Below are 18,139 nucleotides of genomic sequence, written 5' to 3'. Positions count from 1 at the left end.
CCCCAATAAATCATCTGATAAAACATTTCTGACAACTTAATTCACTATGTTTATTGAGAGAGAGAATACGAGAAGCAATAAAACATCCCTTATATCCCTCCCAGAATCGACTGTCCAGAAAATGATCACTCCAATTCCTATATTTGCATAGAAACAGACCGGTACGGTAAGCGCCCGAACTGCAACGTCCTGGACTCAGTGAAGCTGTATGTAGAACCTACCAGGTCACGTGTGTGAATTCTTTTAATCATTCGATATAAAGGCAATAGTATTCATGTTGAAAGATCTAACGAAAGTTGGTATATATCCCGAAAGTTTAATCGTTTGTAACAGTACAGCGGTTGCTGTACAATTTAGATTCAAGCCTTTAATATTAGTCCTTAAATATCACTAAATTTGTCTTCAGGAGCAAGAATTGATATAAATTTCTTCCATCATCCTCTGCCAAGACCCGACGGAACCTCTATGGCTTGATTTCCTTAATTTCATGCCTTTATGATGATCCATAATTCTTAGAGCAGAAACCCTAACTTAGGCGGATAAATTGAGAAATATTAAATTATAGCTGCTCATCTTCGCTGAATATTGATGTGACGGGAGAAGACCGGCCTGATATCCTACCAAAACCTCTAGAACAGCAATAATCAAATGAGGAAACATTAAAAAACCCTTGTCAAGTTTCCATCTAGAAATGATTGAAGCCCCTGACACGTTTTCATAAAAACGGCATCTAAAAGCATGCAGTAAATTATACGGAATTTTCTAACAATAACAAAGGTCGCCTTGATATGGGCAGGAATAAAGGGACAAGAGCCAGGGGAACCAGAAAGGCCGTGATATTTTGATCTTGTTTTTGTTACTCAGCGCCCGTATGTCAATACTATTTCATAAAGCAACGGTTTTGTGATTAAATGTAAGCATGGTTTCGGAGACGAAGTCAATTTTGTAATCAGCATCTTGACAGTTGGACAAAATACAGACGTGGAAATTTATGTATAATCTGGGAAATATTTCCAGAAAAGGAACAAAGTGAACATAAAAAACGAGGCGTTTGTTTATTACTTTTTAGCCTTATTTACACAATTTTAACAATTCCGTTCTTCGAAACAAAAGTGCACTTCATTATAAATCATTGTTTTTCTCTGCCCATATCTAATGCTAGCATTTCTTCTGTCGACAAACACCCATGTGTGCTTCACAATTTCAGCACATGCCATCTTATTTTAGCTTTGGGAATTGTTACTTAATTTTGACCCATGTCATAAATTTCTTGAGAAAAATTCTCTGAAAGCTTCGTGCTGAGGGAACGTCTTCGATTTTCAACTTTAACAATCGCATGACTGTGAACATTGTAAGACAACGTTACGAAAATGATGACATGCCTATCTCCCCATACGAGGTGCCGCGCTATTAAGGGATTGATTTTCACGGAGCCTACACCCTTTGTTAATAAAACTTAACAGTGAGATGCCATTGTTTCTTCACAAAATATGAAGTACTGTCATTAATATTGAAGACCTATGAGTTTTCGGCGTAATAATGCCAGGCGGGTTCGGAGCGGGGTTTCTGCGCGTTCACGTCACGTGATCGCCATGGGTTTTACGTAAATCACGAAATGTAATATAAGAACAATGTCTTCGATAAAATATGGCACACATCAGGCAATCTCTTAAATGGTGCTTTTTGCCCTCTGAGAATTTGAAAATGCAAATGTGCAAAAAATTTAATTGTATTTCGCTCTTCGACATTTTTTTAAGTACATACACTTTAATTTCTTCTTAAAATTCACAACGACATCGTGTAGAGTAATGTATTTAATCATTAAATACATTACTCTAAATTTTAATGTGTAAATTCTCACAATCTATTTTCTTTTCAGATTCTAATGACCTGTATGTTTGGGGCAACGGTAACAGTGGACAGTAAGTTATTTAAATATGTAAATTAAGATCATAAAATTATTTGCCAAACGGCTAGTTTCATACGCCCATTCGGGAGTCAGTAACTGTTGGGTTTATACGCCCATTCGCGTGTCTGTAACTGTTGGGTTTATACGCCCATTCTGGTGGATGTAACTCTTGGGTTTATACGCCCTTTCGGGTGTTTGTAATTGTTGGGTTTTATACATCAATTCGGGTGGATGTAACTGTTGGGTTTATACGCCCATTCGGGTGTCTTTAACTGTTGGGTTTATACGCCCATTCGGGTGGATGTAACTCTTGGGTTTATACGCCCATTCTGGTGGATGTAACTCTTGGGTTTATACGCCCTTTCGGGTGTCTGTAATTTTGGGGTTTTATACATCAATTCGGGTGGATATAACTGTTGGATTTATACGCCCATTCGGGTGGATGTAACTGTTGGGTTTTATACCTTCATTCGGGTGTCTGTAACTGTTGGGTTTATACGCCCATTCGGGTGTCTGAAACTGTTGGGTTTATACGCCCATTCGGGTGGATGTAACTGTTGGGTTTTATACCTTCATTCGGGTGTCTGTAATTGTTGGGTTTATACGCCCATTCGGGTGTCTGAAACTGTTGAATTTATACGCCCATTCGGGTGTCTCTAACTGTTTGGTTTCATACCTTCCTTCGGGTGTCTGTAATTGTTGGGTTTATACGCCCATTCGGGTGTCTGAAAATGTTGGGTGTTATAAGCCTATTTGGGTGTCTGTTACTGTTGGGTTTACACGCCCTTTCGGATGTCTGAAACTGTTGGGTTTATACGCCCATTCGGGTTTCTCTTTGGTTTTATACGCCCATTCGCGTGTCAGTCACTGTTGGGTTTACACGCCCATTCGTGTGCCTGTATGGTTTTATACGCCCATTCGGGTGTCTGTAACTGTTGGGTTTAATGCGCCAATATGGGTGTCTGTAACTGTTGGGTTTAATACGCCAATATGGGTGTCTGTAACTCTTGGGTTTAATACGCCAATATGGGTGTCTGTAACTCTTGGGTTAAATGCGCCAATATGGGTGTCTGTAACTGTTGGGTTTAATACGCCAATATGGGTGTCTGTAACTGCTGGGTTTAATACGCCAATATTGGTGTCTGTAACTGCTGGGTTTATACGCCCATTCTGGTGTTTTAACTGTTGGGTTTGTACGCCCATTCGAGTGTCTGTACCTTGAGTTTATATTTTGCACCTTTGAGTTTCTCCTTTAGTATGTCACCAGTTAATTGGGTAAGCAGACAGCGAAGAACCTAACGTTTGGGACAATCATTTTGGAGTTATACATTAAGTATAATTAAGTAGTGATCTTAAAATGCATGCAATTGTTTAAGAAAAAACAACAACGGTAATTTGCATTTAGACTAGGCAGTAACGATCTGGGCACGAAGCCGGAGCCTCAGTACGTGCAGTTGCCCCTTGGCTCGGCCCCGGGGTCAGGAATCGTTGGCGTGGCCTGTGGGGGCCGCCACAGCATGGTCTGGACGGATGCCGGCCAAGTCTTTACGTTTGGGAACAACTTTAACGCACAGCTTGGCTACGACTTCCGAGAAAAGAAATATAAAGACACGCAGGTACTTTACTGCAAGTTTTTTTACATATAAACAAACGAAATGTTAATCTTATAAATGAATAAAGAAATTCTCTTATTCATAATAATTAATTGAATACCATTTAAAGAAACCCTTCGTCGTTGCCAGCTTTTTATCAAAGGCATAGCTTTCCAAGCAGGCGAAACAAACCAGTCGTTTTTAACTTTTTACCATTATGATACAATATTAATTTGTTGGGTTCCTTAAAATAATGGATGTTCATAAACTTGATCTGTTGTAAGTCAACCTTCTGGGAAAATAATGACGACCAGGAAGAGAATAACGTTGTAAGTATGTGTGCACCGTTAACTTATGGTTGCGACGCTTGGGGTGATTTATTACTGACGTAATTGTGAAGTTTCACGTTAACAAAACACGGTATGAGCAATGCACTAATGTGTTTGATAATGGTTTGTTCATTAACGTCACAACTAGTTGACCACATTTTTCATGAACTAGTTATACGTGAAGAATCACTGAGTTTTACAGATGAAATAAGATAAAATCTGGACGAGCTACCAGGTACATGCTGATTGGCCGCTTTAGATATATTCCTAGATATCTTCTAATGAAAACAAATAATACTGCGGTAAAACATTTTCATACATGCATATTTGTGATTAATATGATTACTCCAAACCAGAGTTAAAGTTTGCATCTTGCAAGTAACGAGTAACTGCCCGCTGAACATATTCTTTCTAATAGGCCTATTTTGACATTAGTTTTAAATACAACTTATATGCGTTGATTAATCATGTGATTATATACAACATAACCTACAGACACAGCCAACTCTACTGAAGAGCCTCCAGCACCGGCCGGTAGTGCAGGTCGCCTGTGGGAGCAAACATTCCGTATTCCGGTTCCGGGATGGAGGCATCGCCTGCTGCGGGTGAGCGCCAGTTAAAGCAAGCATTTTTCAGAAATAAACAAAAACACGGACGTTTGTTTTGCTATTCAGCAGATTTCTTATATGCATGTGTTTAGTTTCCATACAAGTTAAAAACTAAACTCGACACTATAACATTGGTTGAAATGCTGCCCAACTTTGCCACATTGTTATTTGACCTCTTATTGTCTCTAAAACATTTTGTCCACTCTAGAGACAACAGTTACGGTCAGGTTGGATGTGGTACGCGGGATGACGCCCTAGCACCAAGGATCCTTGGGGGCGACCTCGCTCAAGGTGTGAAAATGGTGGCTACAGGGGCACACCACTCACTCGCAATCACCGGTAAATCGCCTTGAAATACGTCATAGCTACAGGGGTATTGTTCGCCATTAACAGGTTTTTGGAATAACCCATATTGAACTTAAGCCATTTGTTCAGGGTCAATGTCTTATAGTGGCATTGAAAGAAAACACGTATGATTCTTTCTAACCAATTATCTATCAAATGCATCTTGTTTTTCATTATTTCGGGTATATCCAACATCTATAAACAGACAAAAAGTTGCCATTTCAATCGGCAGTCTGAAGAGAAAGACCAATACGGTACAATGTTTAAGTATAAGTTTCGCCATGTTTGCGTTGTTCCACCAGTATCGGGCGAGGTGTATGTGTGGGGGTACAGCCGCGCATGCGGGAGCAGGGACGAGGACATCCTTGCGGCTCGGAAGTGCCCCACCCACCATAACAACATCGTCGGTGTCGCTGGTGGTGGCATGCACTCAATGGCGCTCTCTGGTTGGTTCATTTATACACTTCAGATTACTTTATTAAACAAAAAGTATGCAACTAAATTTTGGTAAAAATAAAAAGAAGAATATTCTGTTAGTCCTTTACAGAAATAAACAAACGGTAGCTACTGTTTAACTAAGCTATTAATTCTTCACAATGCAGCTAACGGAAGTGTATATACATGGGGCGGCGGGGCGGACGGGCAGTTGGGACACGGAGAGAAGGTCCGCTTTCTGTCCAGGCCACGCCGGGTCCGCGATCGCCACGTGGTCAACAGATGCATCCAGATCGCCGCCGGGGAAAACTTCAGCGCCGCTGTCACTGGTAATAAACCTGAATATCAAGCCAATAGATTTATGTTTGTATGAGCTCTAGAACATGTTCATTTCTTTTCATTTTATAAAAAGCGTAACTTTACTAAGGTTTCTGCATTTGAAGTTTATGCACAATCAAATATTTCCAATACAAATACTTGTACTTGTTATATATTCTCTTTAAACCGCCCCGGAGACTTGCATTTTGTGTATTCACTTTAAACCATCCTTGTAGATGTGCATGTTGTATATTTCGTGTTCACCACCTCCAGGGACTTGCATGTTGTATATTCTCTTTAAACCATCACCAGAGAAGGGCCTGTTGTACATGTGGGGAAAGAACAGCCACACAATAATGTCGGACAAGCCAACCAGCCACAAGGTGCTGCTGCCGCATGGCGTCAACAAGAACTTTCGGGGCGGCAGGATATCCGCCGTCGTCTGCGGCTCCTGGCACGCACTTGCCCTCATCGGCAGACCGGGTATAAGCCTTGTACACTAGCATCCTCTACATTATTATACAAATGTATACAGTTTTTGTCATGAAATTGAATGCAATCTGGCATAGTAGCAGCCGAGCGTTGTGTAAACGTATCGTCAGTATTAGTATCTATACGTACATTTTATTTCAGTGATGCTAGAACGGAACACGAACGAAATCTCTGATGAGTCCAGTGACGAGGTGGTCAAGATCGAAGAGGAAGACCTTGATGTATGTCTGTTACATATGATTTTTGTAAAAATAAACTATTTAAAATAATTCTATCATTTAGGTGGTACGTTTCATAGAATAATAAGATTAACCATAACGGACTAGATCGTAAAATTGCATTCAAGACAACGGTCTGTTCTTTTTCCTCACGTAAGGAGATGGACGTGGACGCTGTGGCGGACTCGAACTCGGACGAGGAGCTGGTCGGCACATACCGGCGCGAGACCAGCCGCCTTGAGCGCGAGAAGACGACTGTCAGTCTGGCGGATTTCTACGCTCCGACACCAGACCCCAAAACACGTATGTTAACGAGTCCCGTCGGCATTCAAGGATTTACCATTTTTACTTTATTCAGAACTGAATCAAATACGCTATTTTACGAAAGTCATTAGGTAGAAGCTTATTTTGGTTTATTCGTTCTGACAAGCAAAACACGATTCATTCAACGATGTTTACGCATTATCCTTGTATTGCTTGCAGTCCGATCTCCGAGTCCAGAGCTTTTCTTCCCGAAGGAAGACGATGATGACGTAGACCGTATCAACAGCACACGCTCGGCCGCAACCATGATTGTGCGCGTGCCAAGCCAGCCACTTCTGACGTATGCAGACGCCGGCACATCACCCATGACTTTAACTACGGCAAGCACAAACAGTAGCAGCGTCACAACATCATCAAGAGTTCCTAGTCCTATTTCAGAACTTCCTCGTAACAAAATTGAAAAACTCCAAAGGAAACTCAGTCGGCCGGAGAAAAAGTTCAGGGAGTTTGATCCAATGAAGTTTGAGAGGGACAAACTACGGAGTAGCAAGTCGCCTGTGTCCGAGGTTGTGCAGCTTAGTAGGAGCTCTGCAGACTCTTTCATATTACCACGGGAGCCGACTGGGCTCTCAAAGAAGCATGTAGACTTCTCTGAAATGGAAGAAATAAGGTTAAAAGGACCTAAATCACCTGAGAAGCTCTCTCGCCAGAGCAGACACAGGGAGAGTAGAGAAGCCAGTCCCACACGGACACGCCATAAGGACTCGCTGAGCCCGTTCAAAGACCACATGCGGGACCTAAACCATTCCCGCTCTCGGCACCGCTTCCTTGATTCTCAGCTCTCACACAAGAGCGACAGCGCCATCCTCATGGAGTCCCCGCTGTTCCGCGGAAGTCGCAGCACTGCCATGACAGAGTTACTCAGCCGTCCCTCACCGGACACGCCCCTTGCCCTGGTGGATGACCGCCATTACAAACACCACGTGCCCAAACACCAGGCCCGGAAGTACAAGACAGGAACACTCACAGAAACAAACTTCGGGGTGAGTGTGAATAGGTTTTGAGAACCTCCCTTTATTGTTTATGCAATGTTGTTGACTTTATATTTATATCATTAAAATATTGTGTCACAAAACGCATCCTTGTCTTGTTAAGATTGTAAAAAATGTCTTCACTTTTCCGCCGTTTAACATAAAGTTTATAAGCATTTGTCGATTGTTTAACAAATTGAGTGATGCTTTGTACGAGTCCAATGCATGTTTTGTAAATGTCATGTTCTATGTTTTAACATCAGTTTCTGTGTCGTATTGGAAATAATCGTGTATCTTATTTAATTGTCTGATAGATGTTTGTTTCGTATCCAAAATGACAACTGTTGCATTGTTTCCCATTTTCAGCCCATTAACCCCTTTCAGGACCTGATATCGGTCTCCAGGTACAAACAATAGCACGCATGGCACACACGGTTTAGTCAGAATTGCAAAGACAATTCAATCTGCAGATGGTTGCAAAATAGCGCATACAAGCACTTTTACCTTTAAAAATATGCTGTGATAAAACAGGTTCTGTAAACACAATTGGATTCTGCGAAATATTTGTCAAAATTTGCACTACTTATTGTCGAAAAGTTTTAAGGATGTAAAGCGAGCTTGCATAATATTAATTTTGAGCTTAGCCATTGTAGGTGATTTCAATGCCCTGATTATTTCTTACATAAAAAACAACCCCCTTCCCCCAAATGTTGCACCCGCATAACATTTTCATAGCAACGTGACCCTTTCGGCAAAAGATGCAATATATTAGCGTTATTTATATGAACAACACAGTGTATGCATTGATAATTTCATCCGGTAATTGTTATTTAATGAAAAATTTCTTAAACTAACCACGATCTGTCGGATCTTTAGTAACTTTCTTGTTAGTTTGTCTTCTCGAACATCTACACAGAATCACTATTTGCGTATAACACCGCCCGCCCCCTGCCCCTATTCTCCCAAATTTACAACCATCTGCAGTGGGGACTGTCACAATAGAAACTAACCAGGGAATGCCACTTCTAAATTGTACTTTGGCACTTGTTTCAGGTTTCTAAAAATAGTTTCGGAAGTCATCTGATATACCTTCTGATACTTGTTTATTAAACAGCATTGCTTGCACTTTCTTTCTTAGTTTTCATGGACACGGTTTCACATAAACAGATCTCTGTCATGCCCGAGATGCTCTTGTACTCGCATATAGCTCATGTAATGCCCAGTCACACAAATCGTTCGAGTATTTAAATCGGTCGGATGATAGCTGCTGTATCGGACCTAACTGCTGCTGTATCGGACCTAACTGGTGGTGGTAGGAGTGTTATTGTCATTAATCGGTTGGCGTGAGGTTGGCCACAACTCGTGGACTGGTCTTCAGTCATTGCCGAGCATTCTATCGGCAATTGATCGGCAACCAAATGACTAAAAACGTTCTTTTGCTGACCATTCGCCAAATCTTTGCTTAACCTAGATCACAACAGCTATCATTCGGCAGCATGTCGTATTTCCAGTGGGACTGAGACCTAAATGGTGACATTATACAAAAAAATATTGGCTTTTAAAAGGCAGCTGTTATTCATAAAATGTTTTGTGAATGAATTTTACTTAAATGAAATTTAATATAAATATATTTGAAAATCTTAATTTGCTATACAGTAAAACCCCTCTATGCAGACCACCTATGTGACTTTGAGAAAATGGTCTTAATAGCGGGTTGGTCTCATTACTGACTATGTGCTGATTGAATGGTGAAGTGGTGGAATACACTCGATTCTTACTATGTATTGCTGGTTATTTGTATCGCATATTTTAGTTTTGTTGTACCAGGCAACATGTGCCACATTATTTCACAAACATGGAGGTAAAGTTTGAGTCTGCATCAGTGGCCGAGTAAATACTATTCAAGCAGAGAAAACAAATAAAAAGTTCTGTCATTTATTCATTATATTAGACATTATTAAAAAAATAGCATGTATCAAAACAACACAGTTTCAATGTAGGCATAGGCTAAAACAATTGTTGGTGTGAATGTGGTCAACAAATAATTTAATGTACTATTTTAACTTCTATTTACGATCATGTTCTGCAGAGAACGATGCTCAAACACACTTCAGCTCAGCTTGCGGAGCTATCGTATGCAAAATCATCATTTAGAATAAAAACAAATCGAAAGGTAATAATATCCATTTGAACATATTCTTACACCACACTGTACATGTTAGCTTCAGATATCCAAGTCCCAAACAGTCGTAGCCCCATTGCATGGAGAGATCGGAGAACAAGCGGACCGCCTCGCGCAGCTCCGCCGGTACGCTGCCACACACAACCCCCAGGTCTCCTCGCGGCCCTCACCCGATAGATTGCGGCCTATAAAGAACCGCCAGGTGAGCATCCCTGGGGGACGGGCGGAATCACCAGGAGATGAGCGGGGCCAGCTGTTTGTAGGGAAGTCAGGGGGAGGCACCAGCAAGGATAAATCGGGATTTAGCAGCGGGTCACTTTGGAAGGAGAGAGATGACATGGACAGGTTAGGTCAGCGGAAAATTGCTGCTGCGGGGATAGTGAAAATGTACCTCACCAGGAATGAGGTAGTTGGAACAATGGACAATCCTTTGTATACTTCTCTAAGCGATGGTAGAGGGCATAGCGACCCTCTCTTAGATAGCGACTCACTTACTGTTCAACCTCTTATGAAAAGGGTAAAACATACTGAAAGACATATTAAACCCATAGGAATTGAACTGCCAACTATAGCCATTAATCATACTCCGAATGCTGCCAACATGTTATCGACTAGGACTCTTCCGGAAAAGAGAACATTCGAACGTGAGGCGCTAGATCTCACATTGGGCAACAGTACATCACGTGGTATCAGCCAGGAAAGTGCCGGCGAGTCACGCGTCAGTTAGGGCTTAAACAAGGTCCGGCCAATCAGTCCCCTCAACCCTATCATAACGGGTCAGGTCAGAGCCATTCATGCGAATAGGAGGTCACCTAGAATAGATGACCAGCTTGCTAAACTAACCCGTCTGTCCAGCTTGAAGACTAGTGGCCATTTCTAACAACGGCACGTGTGTGGTTGTGGTATGCTGTTGAATGTTCGTTAACAGTGTGTTTTATTTTAAATAAAGTTTGACCATTTTCTGGAATGGGAGCTACTGGGAGAAAGCTAACAGGTCGACAAACACACGTCAAATATTATATTGAATACCTTTTTCAACGTTTATGACAGGAAAAGGCAAAGCATACAAAGCATAATTGTGTGTCAAAGCTTGGTGCTGGATAACAGTCAGAGGTGGGGAAATTTGCTCATGACATGTGGTGGTTGCAATAACTTGTGTTCAAACTAACACTCACTACGTCACAAGCTTTTAAACAACTGTGTAATATAGCTAAAGACGCATAATATGATGGTTTTATTTTCTTCGAATGTTGTATGGTTGGTAATGTTTTTAACGCATACACGTATCTAACCTGTAACCAACGTTTATTCACAGAGCAAAGGAATGATGAACAAGTGAATAACGTGAACTTTTGTAATGATAAGGACATCCAACTCTGTGAATGGACGCCAAAAGTTATATCTATTCTATTATGACCAACTTACACGAAATAGTGTTTTAATTTTGTTTCGTTTGAAATTACTTTCATAGAAGCAAAATCACCTCACAGCATTATCGGGTATAATTCGCATTTTGTCTCTCATAAGTCCCAACTGTAGCTGCCCTCTCTTTGGCACTTTGCTTTGATTATCGTTGTCTTTTAATGATGATATTTTATTGTTACAAGTATCTGTGATAACTGCTGCACATGTTGATTTTTATAAATTTATTTAAGTTATGATAATAAATCTGAAAATCGAATTGTAGAAGTGTTTTATTTATTAGCATGACAGTGGAAACTTCATGGACAAGTCGAGATGTCTTAATTTTTGTCTTTTAACAGGGTCTTGGTCATTTGTTTTTGCTACTGATACATGTATTTCACATCGTATTATTCTGCCAAACCTTAATTAAACAAGAAGCATTTACTCGTGGATTAAGTCCCATGGATGCAGCAATTTCTGACAGCTAAATACCTTAACTTGAGCGAACGTGTTATGGAGATATATATATAATTTAAACGGTCTCTGAAACCCTGAAGATCTTCACTTGACGACGCATCTCTAAAAGGAATACTTCAATGCTTTTTCCTTTATAAGTATTAACAGAAGAAAAAAGCCATGGGACGGGCCCAACTCTAACTCGGTGTCAATGTTTGAACAAGAGGACTAGACGCTGCGACAACATATATATCAATTACCTTTAGATATGAGTCTGAAACTTATTTTATTCCTGTACAAGTCGTGGTTATCAAGCCGCCCTACTAACAGCATCGTGACATCTTGAACAATGTTGAAAACCAGGTGACTTCAAAGAATAATTCAAAGTCAGATCATTGTTTCAGACAAAACTAGTATGCAAGCAAGGTATGGCTTTATCAAATTTGATGGAACTTTATCTAAATAACACTCCTGTTTAACATTTTAAGGCCAGACCTCGATTTTAACAAGAATTGTTTAGTTATATATAATCATCTACAACCTTGGCAGCCAGCATTTCAATAATTTAGGTAAAAGTTCATAAAGACTGGACCATCCGTATTATTACAGATATATAGGCAATAGCTCTTACCCGTTACATTAAGCCCATATTAAACAAATTGAATGGAACAGAACAATTAAGTGTCGAAGTATAGAATTCAAAACTCAAACGTCCTGGTTGTTTGTGCTATGCATTCTGGGTAAACAATGAAAACCTTTACTGTTTAATGGCAGTGCACAATTGAAACTACAGGGACAAACCAAGCAGCCTAAAATGGTACCAAGACCAAGTTTAAAGACACAAGAATCAAGCCTCCCGAACACCATACGAGGGACATACAACGTCACAAAAAAACTTTATACAAAACAAAAATATCGTTATTAGTTACTGCTTCGATAACCACATTGGAACTGTCAGTGTGAAAAGGTAACACGAGTGAATGCTATTCAAGCAGCATATATTTGAAGTGCTCTAACGTCATTGTCCAGGAAAACTCCAACAAAGAAAACATAATCACATGAATTAATAATTTGTGACATAAAAAACATCCTCTATGGGGAAAAACGTAAGCTAAGTGATAGGTGGGCGATTTATGGTCTTAATGGTATTCTTTGAAAATCCATTGAGTGGTATGTGTGTCGTATGTTCCGCGTTGTATATAAACGTCAATTACTGGACAAGATATTGACATCTTATTGTCTCCAGTACAACAAAACAATCGTTGCCGCATCTGGAACCCCCTTAAATGTGAAATGGAAAACAGGTGCCATGTTAGGCAATGCAGATGGAAAGTATGCACTAGATATAATTGTAACATATATTGTATGATAGCGCATGAATGTACTTTTGGCATACAGAATTAGCAATTGGCAATAGAAGGGAAAGTCACGACCTTCATTGCTCAGGACTGTTCAGGTGTCCTGGAACCATAGTAAATGAGACGGTACACTGGCCACCTAGGCTACAGGATGTTGGTAGGGAAAGTTGTAGATGGACAACATACAATGTTTTTCAAAGAGCAGTGTGGGGATGCTGTAAGATACAATAGTATACACATTGGAAAAGCCTAAGTAAAGGGTCATACATCTGTCCCTTTTACGTCTGATGAATGTGAGTGATGTGCCACACATAGTTCGTTTACGTACCGAAAGTTGTTCCATAAGCTCCAGGTTTTCAAAGCTCCAGACTTCGCATCCGTTTGCTAGAATATGTACTATAGTAGAATTGAAAAGTTTAATTTGGAGATCGAGATACAAATAAAGGTTATTGGTTTCAGCCCAATGGTTCAGTTGCGTTGACCTCAATTCGGGATATTGACAGGTGAAGGTTAAAGCTGCACTCTCACAGATATACAATTTTTACAACTTTTTTTAATTTTTTGTCTTGGAAAGAGCAAATATTTGCGTAAATATCTGCAAACCAATGATAAATGATTGCTGACAAAAGATCAGATCGCAGATTTTCATATTTCCGTTCGAAAATTAATGTTTTATGGCTTAAACTGTTACTAACGGTTTAAGAAAAATGCATAAAACATCAATTTTTGAACTTAAACAATAAAATCGGCGATTTTTTTTGTCAGCAGTCTTAAATAACTGGTTTCCACGGATTTTCGCAAAAAATGGCTCGTTCCAAGACAAAAAATAAAAAAGTTGTCAAAACGTTCAATCTGTGAAAGTGCATCTTTAATGCAGATAGAAACCAGCATGTGTCTCTCGGCGAAGCCTTTTTGAGTTCAATGTCATTCCTGTTGGACTCTGTCACGCCCCGGCTACGTTTGAACACTTTATTTTGGTATGGTTTAGCTGGGCTGACCGGGCTCATTTATTTGGTGTATCTTGACGATATTATCATCGACGGACAATCCTAACTTTTCCAGATTTCTGAAAAGCTTTCTTTGTTGATACGGATGCACGCGATGTCTGAATCAAAGCTGTCTCTTGGCAAGATTTTAGGGCTCAATAAAGTCTTAAGATTATGTTATGAACAATTTGACCAAACCAGAGCGTCTCTACTAGGAAGGAACTATTTGTGCTATTTCATTATTTTAGGAATGAGCTGCACGTGGAAAGAAATAACTAACACAATTTAGGTAACTCATTGTGACAGACTTTCAGGTGAGACTTATTAAATGGATATTGAATCATTAATAGAAGAGCTTGCTCCAGATCTTACGGAAGAAGTGCATTTAAACAGCAGAACGAGTACGCAGGAAACCTTTGTGGTTATAAGACTGTGTTTCTCTATTTCCAGAGAGAAACTCAATGGGAAAGACTAAAACCACTGACAGCAGACATGTGGAGTTTATCTTTAAGTATCATTTTCTTGTGTGTATTAGGAAGGAGATTGGACGTGAAATATGTAAAAGGCAAATTGAAACAAGATTTTACTATGATATCCATATGACAAAGATGCTAGGTATGGATGGTGTGGCTAAAAGTGACTGCAGTTATTCGGACGTAGACATTTGCGATTATGATGTAAACGACTAATAAAAAATATTTGAATAGCAGGAAAGTGCATGGTCGAAGAGAAATTAACCGGCTTGAAGGTTCGAGAGAGCGAACTGAGCAGGCAGGGCTCTAAGTGCCGCGACAAGACACATGCCGTGACAAGTTCAAGTAAAATAAAGTAGGCAAGAGCAAGCTTGAGTATCATGTACAAGGTACAGTTCGGGATTAACGCGAGGAAAGGTGTACAGGCTTATGCAAGAATTGAGATCCGGCATCAGACTGCAGATAAGAAACTTGCCAGGACAGACACTAAAGACACGGATATTATGCATGTCAAGGCCGAAATGTTAAGGTAGTGTGAATAATTGGCAAATGTTTAGCATAATTTAACCCACGCCTGCTCCATGAAAATTACGTTAGCCTTGGTTTTAGGATACATTTGGATTGAAAGATTCCTAGCTTGTTGACTACAGCAAAACAGTAAGTCAAGTATGTTATCTTTAGAAAGGTACGAGTACAAGACCTAAAAGAACTATTTGGCAAAATATGTCGTGGTTTATTTCAGGCAGAACAGTAATTAATATACCAAAGCTATGCATGGGTTGATTGTTTAAATAACCAGAATAGTAACATCGAATCCGTTCAAAAATGCTGCAAAAATAATCACAGGAGCCAACAAATTTAATAATATCAATCGGCTACTCAATGAGCTAAACTGGATTTTATGGCTTAATGAAGATGCCTACATAGGCTCATACTTTTCTACAAGATAAAATTCAACCTCAACCAATCATATTTATCCGACCGCATTCCAGCCAACAACAACCAAGACCATTTGCTTCGGCAAACGACGTCCCAAAACAACACTCTTGAAAACAAACCTGCAGTTCCTACACAAACCGGGAATGGAACTTCCTATCAGTGTAAAATCAGCGCCCACACTTCCGGCATTTAAGACACAACTTCAAAGCAGATGCTACTATGGTCAGCACATCTTTATAAATTATGCACCAGAATAATGCAGATACATGTATACCACACACGCCTTCGACTTGGATCTAGTAATCTACGGTTTGAATTCCATCGCCGTAATCTATCCGGAACATCACTATGCATCTGCGGGGCAACTGCAACTCCCACCAACTACCTTATCCAGTGTCCAAGATATCAAGAAATCCGTCTTCATAAATTTTCAGATTTGCCTCATGGAACAACTTCTAACAACCTGCAGTATCACAACAAACAGCTTTCACAGGAAGACAACAGACTTCTCTTCACACGAGTCCAGAACTGCTGCAAACAAACGATTAGAAAAGTGGTTTGTGGGCGCGGTGCCGGCTCACCTTTAATTACAGACGGCCGATTTACGATTTTTAAAGTTCAGCATACTGAATAAACTTACTGAGTCTGCACACCGTTTTAGCTACTTACCGTGCTCTTATAATTTTGCGACATAATCTAGTTCATACCCGTATCAGCTATATTTACCGAACTTAATTTAAATCTATAACAGGTTAACTCCAACATGGAAAGGAACATACATCCAATCCATTGTATCCACTATTTTGTTGTACATCGTGCATTGATTTTCTTGTAAATATAACTGAATGAATACGCTTTGACTATACTAAAGGTAGTTTTAATAACTGCAGACCTGTCCTTTTGCAGTATCAATATCGTTGTTCCATTTGGTCAACTGATCACATAGTAGATAAGTCATGTTTTGCTCTGGACGCTGACCGAACTCATTAGTATTCCAAGCGGAAGAGAGGTGCCGAGAAGAACTTTACTTGGTTGTTGTGGGAGAATATTGAGGAGCTAGAATTGTTGCGGGCTGTCCACATCGTTGGATTCAAAAGGAACAGTGAACGCCTTGGTAAATTACGGTTCCATGCTTCTGGGGATCGGGAGGTAACTAGACAAAAATGGTGAACTAGTTCTTTCCACTATCGTTCAGGAGTGTTTGAATGGATATAGAGCCTGTGCTACAAAAGGCAACAAGACAACTGGTTTGTACGAGTCTACTTCTGTAGAGATATTGGATGGGTACAGCGCAGAGAAGTGTATTGAGTTACACAGACTGTTAAAGTTAAGGGGGCTAGCTTGGGACGGTGTGATGATATGACTGCTGGAAGAAGTTGGATAGACAGCTAGGTGAGCAAGCTTGGGTCCAGTGTTTCTGACGATTTGAGGGGACCCACGAGTTGTGGCTTCAAATTATAAGCGATAGAACTGCAATCGTTTGGTGATTTAACTTAAACACTCATTATCATATTGATTTCAAATCATTTGTCTAATAATTTTGAACTTCTTTATTAAACTATTGTCTTAAATGTTAAGGTACTGCGAATTTATGAAAATGTAGGCCCAGGGGAAAATGTTGTTAAACAATTAGATGGCAAAGCCGCTATAATAATATATCCTTGAGTTAAAACTCTATACCGCTCGATTTCTCGATACACCAAAAGAGAAAGAAATATCACACTTGTTCATGGACAGTTTAGTGGAATCCATTGTAGGTTGAAGCAACTAGTCAGACGGACACACCTCCTTATTTCTAGCATATGTTGCGAACTGGTCAACTGACTACCTAAACTCAACAATACCATTACTCTGAGCTGACAAATTTGTACGACAATTCTTTGTTTTCCAAACTTTAAATAAAACGTTTTAGAAATGCAAATCGCCTGCACAGTATTATTTCAGAATTTATTTCATCAACACATGTACATCAAAGATGATTGCATCGATATTACTCATGTACTGAGGAATAATAATGAAAAAACGATATCAATTTTACGAAATACAGGGAAGCTTATAATTGGTAAGTAAAAAGAAAGTAAGATTTGTTTAAAATATAAATAAGAATTTACCTTACATGTATGTTTTTTTATAACAAAAAAAACTAAGAAATAATCTTAAGATAAAACCTTTCCTTTTACCCTTTTCTATGTCGTCTTTATGTTAATTGTGTATAGTTAAAACCGGTTAAATACGGGCTGGAATTCTCGAGACGCGTCTGGCGGAAAATGGTGTTTGTATGGAACAATCAGAAACATGAAACCGTGGAGGACACAAGATATCAGGCACTCTCATATATAAATATATACATTGCGTGTTTTTTTAGATATGAGTGTGACGGGATATTAAAGAGAAATAGTAAACACAGGATTATTTCATTTTATTGCCTCTGGTATGTGGAACCAATTATAAGTTAAATGGAAGCACGCGTTTGATTGTCAGCCACATGCTCTTGATTTGGTTATATGCTCTTCCAAATCTTCCAAGTCTGTGTTTGTGACTCATGAACATTCTCTGGCAATTACGGAATCTGTCGTTCTAAAATGAGACCTTCAATTTGATGTTGAAAAAATACGATCCAAAGAATGTATAGGTTTTAATATGTTCTTATTGAATCATATTTGGCTTATACGGTGAATATATCTTTAAAACACAATTTAAAGAGAAAATTCTTGAAGTAAGGTCTACAATTATGTAAGGTTTCACTTGGACGTGACTTTACCGGCCACCGTCAACGTAATGTCCAACAGTAAGACCTTTT

General features: G+C 39.6%; 1 protein-coding gene across 3 annotated transcripts in view; it reads left to right on the top strand.

The window, feature by feature from the left end:
• The window catches only part of LOC128226655 (uncharacterized), a 54,302-nt gene extending 42,930 nt beyond the window's left edge, over window positions 1-11,372 (top strand). For all 3 annotated transcript variants that reach the window (XM_052936626.1, XM_052936627.1, XM_052936625.1), the window contains exons 3-14: window positions 1,880-1,922; window positions 3,315-3,525; window positions 3,786-3,830; window positions 4,326-4,435; window positions 4,647-4,777; window positions 5,086-5,229; window positions 5,386-5,547; window positions 5,849-6,019; window positions 6,170-6,249; window positions 6,405-6,549; window positions 6,730-7,553; window positions 9,764-11,372. In XM_052936626.1, the coding sequence (XP_052792586.1) occupies window positions 1,880-1,922; window positions 3,315-3,525; window positions 3,786-3,830; window positions 4,326-4,435; window positions 4,647-4,777; window positions 5,086-5,229; window positions 5,386-5,547; window positions 5,849-6,019; window positions 6,170-6,249; window positions 6,405-6,549; window positions 6,730-7,553; window positions 9,764-10,450 (2,753 nt within the window). In that variant the 3' untranslated portion in view covers window positions 10,451-11,372. The remainder of the gene's footprint in view (window positions 1-1,879; window positions 1,923-3,314; window positions 3,526-3,785; window positions 3,831-4,325; window positions 4,436-4,646; window positions 4,778-5,085; window positions 5,230-5,385; window positions 5,548-5,848; window positions 6,020-6,169; window positions 6,250-6,404; window positions 6,550-6,729; window positions 7,554-9,763) is intronic.
• Window positions 11,373-18,139: the final 6,767 nt, after the last annotated feature.

This window comes from Mya arenaria, chromosome 3 (genome assembly GCF_026914265.1).
Source record: "Mya arenaria isolate MELC-2E11 chromosome 3, ASM2691426v1".
Classification (NCBI taxonomy): domain Eukaryota; kingdom Metazoa; phylum Mollusca; class Bivalvia; order Myida; family Myidae; genus Mya; species Mya arenaria.
Note: the sequence above shows the minus strand (reverse complement) of the source record. Positions and strands in the feature narration are given on the sequence as shown.